The following is an 8,337-nucleotide window of genomic DNA, read 5'->3' on the forward strand; positions in this document are numbered from 1 at the left end:
GGCGTCTTCGTGACCTCTGTTGCGGAAGGGGAGATAAGAAAGGATAAGTATCATGAACTTTTGGCTGCTTTTGGGTACGTCCGACATTTGCCTCTGGCAACCCCAACAACCCTGCGCATGCGCATCAGTGCAGACTTCGTGAATGCGTAAATTGGAGTGACTCCCGATGTTGTGTTGTCGAATATAAAAACAGTGACTGGTCAGTGGTCACACCACACACTCGTGAGAAATCCTATGATCCAACTGACACCCTGCTGTCCTGTCAACACAGGATCGCTTGCTTTCATTGGAGAAAGACAACGGTGCACCATTTACTGCTTACAGTTTACTGCGGTTGTGACTTGATAGACAGGTATCACCATGCCAAAAGTTGTGTCTAGAAGCATCGTATGCTCCGACACAAAAGACCAAGAAGAATACAGTGAGGAAAAACCTCTGAACGTGTACTATTGCTTGTGCGGTAGTATGGCTATGATTTTAGGTTAGTATAGTGCCATGAACTGCTGAGCGTAAGTTTAATTAGTTTCCGATTTGTAGATTGTGCCATCGAGAAGCTACCTCTGCGTCCAAGAGATGGGGCACGCGTGATAGACGGAGCAAAGCACGCTCACAAGCTTTCATATAATGCAGATGAGACCACTTACATCAAACGGTAAGCTTGTGACAGTTTCCGTATATCCGTACGTAACGGAACGGATATACGGCCGATCCTACGGATCCGTACGGACCATAACATATGCTAGAGTGACAAACTTGTTGGTCTTTAATTAATCAAATTCAGTGATTTATATTACACAGTACTTGCTTGTTACAAGGGAAAGGGTGCAGGCTAGCTGGGATAGATCCACAAAGAAGACCGAGAGACGCGGACACAGAAGGCGACACACGTGTGACGTCTTCTGTGTCCGTGCCTTTCAAAACAAATTTAAAAAAGAGTGTGGATTCAAATAATAGAGAGTACCCGGTATGACGCCTCAACGATGCTGAAACATGGTTGCCGCGATGGATCCCAGCCACTTGCCATCCGCCGCTGTCGGGTGCCTTTGCCTCAGATTCAAAATAGAACAGGTGGAAGAGGAGGAATAGCTGGCAGAAGGCAGCAGTATGTCCAAAAGATTACAAGCACGATTAGGTAAAAAGTGGGATGCTGAAACAGCCGGCGGGAGAAGTGGAATAGCTGTTTACAAAAAGAACGGCTTACAGAAAGGCACCAAAAGTATTCGAAAAGTAAAACAACTTATGCGATGACAAAATCGTGTGTAACGTTATCTAAATTTCAAGGTTACAATTGAAAGGCGAGTGCAGTGCTTTAGTCGACATTTATGTAAACTGTCGCCAGTTGACCTTAAAGGGGTTGCGACAGGTCATCCCACATTATCCCAGATAAACGTAAAGTACGGTTCTTTGCACCATTGTGAACCTGCATTGAATGTTTCACAGCCGTTAGAGGAACTGCGCACTGCAAAACCGAAGCTTATGCAGCGTGTGTTTGGGGGCTTGTATTTCACTACTGTGTATTGACCGTGTATTCACATGAGCCACAGAAGCGGAAGACGCGAAAAACGTGATAGCTTTCTCAGCGCGAGCACTCAGCATACAGTGTTCACGGCCAGTGCTAACTCTGGGGAATATCCTGCAACGCAGTCGCAAGATATTCAGTAGCAGACGACAAGAACGACACTGACGGTGTCGTCTGCTAAGTGCGCAGAACGCCACTCCCAGTGTTCCGCACCGTGTGAATGCTCACATAATACGGGACGGAACCTCGTCTCTGTAAGCAGTGCGTTTGCTTTTTCTTCCACTAGAATCTTCCAAAAGGATGTCGCTCGCGTGAATACACAGTGAAAATGTCCCAACTAGGGTTGCCACCAGGCCGGTATTATAGCGGCACGGCCGGTAATTTGCTAGCTCTGCCGTTTGCTAGGTAGGAAGGTGATACCGGCAGCCTTCTGCCGGTATTTCTGGCTCAGGATCTTTCACGGGGGCTTTGGCAGGGTTTTCCCTTCAACATTCCCCTACAACTTCAATAAATCTGGAGCACAGACCCAACTCCGCAGCTACCACTCGTTTTCTTAGTTATTTATTACTGATATTATTAGAACGTGAAAAAACAATGCCAAGTTTCCGGCGATAATGATTCACAAGTAAAGAGAAAACGGTTCACAAGTTATTATTAAAGGACGACGGAAGCGAAAATAGGCTGCAAAGCTATTTGCCTCATATTGCGATGTGTACCAAAACAATCCGGAATTCGACTTAGATTTGCGTATATTAGTTGAAATGCCGCCACAATCGCGATATAACATTCGGCCGTGGAGCACTCTGAGCCCCTGGTGAGCGTCGCCGCGCCGCCGTAGCAGACCACGGAAGTGACGCACGTTGGCTCTCCTGTTGGAGTTCCTGACTTTCATTTGGCGTTTCGGCGTACGTCTAATTCCCGCTACGGGGAAAGAACGGAGACGAAGAAGCATGTACGAACCCATCTCTCATAGGATATATCGACTTTCACGAGATCTCCGTATCGAACATCTTCAGGCGTTATTCAGAATTCGCCGTGTTTGTGCCGTTTACCGGGCAGCCGCACATGGAGCGCGAGAGATATTTGACGTCACGCGCTCCTCAGATTTTCCCGCAATGCTTGGCGCGCTCCATGGGCGATCGTGTCGGGTGGGCGGTCCAGCGCGCTCGTAATCGTCAAAAATATGCCCATCCGTACAGCGTACTTGCAAAATACTAGTGGCACCATAATTTTACATAATATTTACACCTTGTTCGGTCCGTTTTTTGCAATGGACAAATTTCGCTTCCGTTGTTCTTAATTGTTGTTATCAGCGTTCATGCCTGTTTATAGCAATTTCCTGCCTATATATAGCAATGCCTGTTTATAGCAATCAATGATCCAGCCACACACAGGAACATGTTTCCTCGTATTATCTTGAGCTAGCACGCGCGCTCTTTCTCTCTCCCTCTACTTGTCCACCCCTCACCCACTCTCCTTCCAATCTTTCCTCCTTTCCCTCTATTCCGCCACCTCTCCCACGGCCGGTATTTTTCACTACGAAAGGTGGAACCCTAGTCCCAACCCCTTAAATGGTCACTGGACTGGGGCCTTCAGCCGACATATCCGTCCATGTAAACACGGTTACTTTCATGCAGCCTTCGGGCATCCCATTCTCACTGAGCATTTCTCTTCCCAGGCAAGAAGGCATTGAGCGCCAGTATAGGAAGAAATGCAAGAAGTGAGTTACTCATGGTCGCCATCGGAGTTGTGTCCATGCTGTAGTAATATATCAACTGTGCCAACCATTTTGCAGATGCGGCATGTTGCTCTTCTATCAACACGATACCAAAAGCACCGTGACCTTTGTGGTGAAAGGCTCGGTGTTCAGGGCGGGAGAAGGACCACTCAAGGGAGGTGTGGTGCTACAAGCTGCAGTTGAACCCAAGAAGGTGGTGTCATATTTTTTTAATTTGTCCGATTTCCTTCGCGTTGATGCGATCATGTCCCGCATATAACGGACTCTTCCGCTTCCACATTCCGTACGTACGGCGAGTCTCCACGCGAGCGAACTTAAGGTGCAAGCTGGTTATAGCGTCAGCTTGGTGTCTATCAACTTGTAAAACTGGGAATTGTCAGGAGATTGTTAGGGTAGGTGAAAAAGTAGGTGAAGTCAAGGAAAATCGCAGACAAGTGCCATGATCATACGCAGCGAATTGCGAGTGCCAATCGGTGCATTCGAGTGGCCACGCTGCAGTAACACGCGAGTAGCAGTTCATTAATACGACAAGCTCAGAGGGAGAAAAGTAGAGCAGCTTCACCAACATGAGACATAGTACGAGGTCTCCTTACTGCAGGAAAAAAAAATTCTCTCTCTTAGACACTAAGGAGAAAGATGTATTTTGTTTGTTTGAATCCATTAAATTATTTCTATTACTAAATTACCCAAATAGACTGTGTGTTTTATGAATGATCTGTATGGAAGTGTAGGAGCAGACACCAAGTTCCCTTTTGTTTTGGTCAGACAGCTTGCTTGAAATTGTCATGTTTAATAAATTCAGCGCACCGGCGAGCAACACAGTAAACAACATAAGTCTTGACGTTTCGGGTACCATACGGGTCCCATCATCAGAAGTGATGGGGCCCGTATGGGACCCGAAACGTCAAGACTTATGTTGTTTACTGTGTTGCTTGCCGGTGCGCTGAATTTATTAAACATGAAATTGTCAGCGAAAACCTGAAAAAGTCAGAGAATTAGAAGGCTATGATCTGGTTGAGACCTTGCGTCAGCATTCCGACTTCTATGTCTTCCTATATTGCCAAATAAATAAAAATAAATATAAGCAAAAAGCATTTCTTCGAATCCCAAGGACACACATATCAGCACGTTTCTCTCATGATCACGAAAGGCCACCGTAAAGCCACTTCTCCCGCAGAACAGACTTGCCAGCATCAACGGCTGGCTTTTTTTTTATATCCCAGTCTCCCTCTGCAGGCTGGAAATGTTTTATGATAGAAAGCAGATGCTCGCACATTGACAACTTGTATCGAGCAAATATGGAACACTGAGGAGCTTACTGCGTAGCAGCGAAAGCGATGGCATGAGAGATTGTGAACTGTACAAAGTGTGAAACAAAGATGTTCTCCATTTGTTAGCATGGCAAATAGGGTTAAGGCAGGTGCAGTGCTTCTAGCTTACAACGGCAGGTCTAAGACTGATTGTTGCGCTTTCATGCATGATTTGCTAAATAGAGCAGGAGAAGTTGACAAAGAAAAGAATAGAGATAGTGACAGCTTTCACGAAGAACCAGAAGTATGGCGTCTCATAAAATGTTTTCTGCTTATTATAGATTATGGTTACAAAGCACACAAAGAACATGGGAAAATTCAGTTCTGTCACTGTTTCCACCATCGATGAAGAGGAGGAAGAGATTGAGGCCGTGAGTAATCACTTTAGACTCGTTGCATCCTGTTGAGCGTGTGACTGAACACTTTCCGCTTTCCCAACACAGCGAGAAGTTGCAGACTCGTACGCGAACAATGCGAGAATCATCGAGAAGCAGCTGGAACGGAAAGGGATGAACAAACGCAAGCTTATGGAACAGGTGGTGATAATGTGGGGTGAAAGGTAGCTAGAACCTTCCCTGAAATGTGTCTTTTTCTTTTCTTTCTAGGCTGCCCATGCCGAACAAGAAGCGAAGAAGAAGATCATCAGGGGCACGCTTATAGACAAATAATTGGCAACATTTGTATGCTTGTACATAATAATGTTTCATTTCTCATCTCTGCTAAGGAGTATTTTGTAAAGAGGATACACTGTGAAGGACATGCTTCCAACACAGAGTGCTGACGGTTTGTCCCTGCGCTGGGGAGGGAAGTTTGACGTGACCAAACGTCTGTCTACTCACAAGGCAGCATTAAAGGGAGACTTCGCGAGGATTCGAAAAAAATTATGTGAGTATCATACCGAACACGGACCCCTCCCTTGACACCGAATACAGCGAATTTGCATTCATTTTGTGCGAGTAATTAATTCGTAAATGATGACAATACCAAACCGAAACCAGAATGCGAAACGCACAGTGGTTCGCCCGGAGGAAGATACTGTGACGTCACCCAGCATTGTCGTCTGCTATGAAGCTTGCATTATTCCATGCAGGATGACGACGGCAGTGTTGCTTTCCGCGCCCTCATGCTTCACAGAGGCGAAGCGCTCACTTCGTAATAATTCGCTCAAGTAAAATCTGAGCACTTTGGGAACGCGATATTTCGTATGTATGTCCCTGACACCCCAAGGGTTACTGCTATGTCACAATCTTTGTGGTGGTTTTGTTGCGGTGTCCCAGTTTAGAGGGTAACTGCCACGGGTATGGGGTAAGGAGGGAAGTGATCTCCCACAGTTAACCCACCAGCCAGAATCATATGCAAGCAAGAACGAGAACCTGAAGAGAAAAAAACGTGTTTTGAAGGGGATGCAGCCAGTAGATTTTGCAACATGAAATGCAAGGCACGGCACGTTTGTTAAACGTTTTCCAGGCCAGTTCCCGAAATGATGCGGGCGACTGAGAACAGCCAAGAGATTGTGGGGTCGGAGCTCAAAATAAAATGTGTCAAAAAAGCAAAAAGGTGCTTTTTTATGACTGTGATAATTTTTTTTTTTTTGCGTTCGATGTACTACACTGAGCCGTGCGTGCGTGCAGTCTGGATGGGAGCACATTGTCGGGCTTTGCGAACAAGGCGCTACTGTGCAGTGGGGCAACAACCATGCTTTGGGCTCTCTCAAAGCCTGCGAGGTGTTAATTTCTAAGGTGTTAGTGCTGTCAACTCTCCAGCAGATCGGAATACGTTCACGTCTTGCTTGTACAGAGTTCAGATATCTGGAAAACTCGTAACCCGGACCACATTACCGGGAATGATCCTGCTACCATTAGATTCTCTCAGTTATGCGGAATTTGCTTACGTTTAAATATGCGATCAATCTTCCAGGACGTAGGTCGTTCCGATTTGCTTATCCGGAAAAGGGTCACATCTCACCATGGCATTCTGCACTGTTTGACTCTCCTTTCTTCAGAAGTTACTCACTTTCGGTGTGAGCAGGCACACAGTACAGACGGTAGACGAGAGGTGTCCTGCATCCACAGGGCGAAAGAAATCCATGTGTGAACATCAATGGCCACAACGTCTGGAAGCATTGGCTATCTTTTGGTGCATACGAAAGATGGTGGCAGAAAGACAAAAACATGCGCGCAAGACAAACTTTCCGAGACGTTACCTTTCTTTGAACAGTGCAGCGGGTGCCGTGGCTGTGACAAAAATTCCGTCACACTCGTGCCTACTATTTAGACACTTGCATGAATTTTTGAAGTAACTATCTTTTCCTCGTTTTTCCCTATCCCGAATTTTTCCGGTACCCCTGGAAGTACGCTTGGTTTGGTTATCCAGAAATTCCTTATATGGATAAAAAGGGACGACTCCCAAGGTGTCCGGATAATCGAGACGTGACTGACAATATGTTGACATGTTGTAAATGTCCGGTTCTTGGAAACATCGTTAAAGGAGTACAGAGGGCCATCCAAAAAAATTTCAGATTAAGACATCTGATGAAAGCGTGTGTGTCATTATACCGAATAGCGCGAAAGGTTTTGATGTGTGCAATTTGTTTCCCAGAAAATAACTCACATAAACGTAGCTCCGCGCCTTCACCCTTAACTCGCCACTCCAGCTATAACGAGGATGAGGATGTATGATGCGACGTCACCGATGACGGCATAAGGAGACTCGTTCTGGTTTGCCGGTCAGTGGGGGTCAGCGCCTTGTCCCTTTGCCGCCGTAAACCTGTTTTGCCAGTTTTCCCGGAGAATTGGGGATAGAAGGAGCGGCCGAAGCATTACCGAGCAAGGAGAAAGGCTTTATCAGAACTCCGAACAGCCGAGTAGCAGACGACAGCGGAGTAGCAGACAACATTTCTCTAGGCCAATCAGCGAGCGTCCCTTATAGCGTCAGCGCGAGGTTCTAGGCAGATCACAGGCTGGTACTGCTCTTCACCACCGTTGCGCACGGTTGCTTTTTGCGGCGTATTTTAAATTCAATTTCTGCGATAATTATGACTCTGTGGTGTAAATTACTTCGCATGGTGCATCTTACTGGCCTACTTAACAGTTTTATAGGAAGAAAACTGGGTGTTAAAAATGACTTCTGTGCTACTTTAAGTGTCGATTAATTACATCAGACACATAATGGCAAAAGAGAAAAGCGTATGACAGAAATAGCCATTAGCAAAAGGCCAATCGTCTTGGAGAAACCAATGGGTAAGGCCCTTGGCTTTCCGCTGCGACAAATTCAAAATTCTGCGGCACCAACTTGTAAATTCCGCGATTTTCTGCGGCAAGCAGTCAACGGCTGTTCGATATGGGAAACGCTTTATTTTCTTGGATAATGTGGGAACAAAAAATATTTGATAAAATTACTGATTCAAAGCACCGTTGTGGCTCAGCATTACATAATGATATGTATTGTGTTCTTCTCTGACAAAGAATGCCGTCTGTCGCCTGCAATCATTTTACACCTGCTGAAAGATCTTTTGGCATCTACAGAGTTTATAGGAACTTTACAGGAAGATCATGGGAAGGAGCTTACAATACGTGCCCTGCGGAAGTTACGTCTTTAGGACACCACTTTTTTTTTCTGGGCTGCAGGTGTTAAGATTGTCTATAAAGGCAATCTTGCAGACATCAAATCAAAATACCCCACTGCCACCGCTAAACTGCCCAAATGAGGGACGCCGCCACTTCTTCATGCGGAGTACGCGCAATAAACTTGGGCTAACGTTACCTTAAGCT

The 8,337-nt window shown here is 45.9% G+C and overlaps 1 protein-coding gene across 1 annotated transcript; it reads left to right on the forward strand.

The window, feature by feature from the left end:
- Positions 1-113: 113 nt before the first annotated feature.
- On the forward strand, positions 114-5,285 carry LOC135376450 (STING ER exit protein-like). The gene is made up of 7 exons (XM_064608957.1): positions 114-481; positions 538-652; positions 3,198-3,239; positions 3,315-3,450; positions 4,849-4,938; positions 5,011-5,103; positions 5,173-5,285. The coding sequence occupies exons 1-7, from the start codon at positions 361-363 to the stop codon at positions 5,233-5,235; spliced, it is 660 nt and encodes a 219-aa protein (XP_064465027.1). The 5' UTR covers positions 114-360; the 3' UTR covers positions 5,236-5,285.
- The last annotated feature ends 3,052 nt before the right edge of the window (positions 5,286-8,337 follow it).

This window comes from Ornithodoros turicata, unplaced genomic scaffold (assembly GCF_037126465.1).
Source record: "Ornithodoros turicata isolate Travis unplaced genomic scaffold, ASM3712646v1 ctg00001099.1, whole genome shotgun sequence".
In the NCBI taxonomy this organism is placed as follows: domain Eukaryota; kingdom Metazoa; phylum Arthropoda; class Arachnida; order Ixodida; family Argasidae; genus Ornithodoros; species Ornithodoros turicata.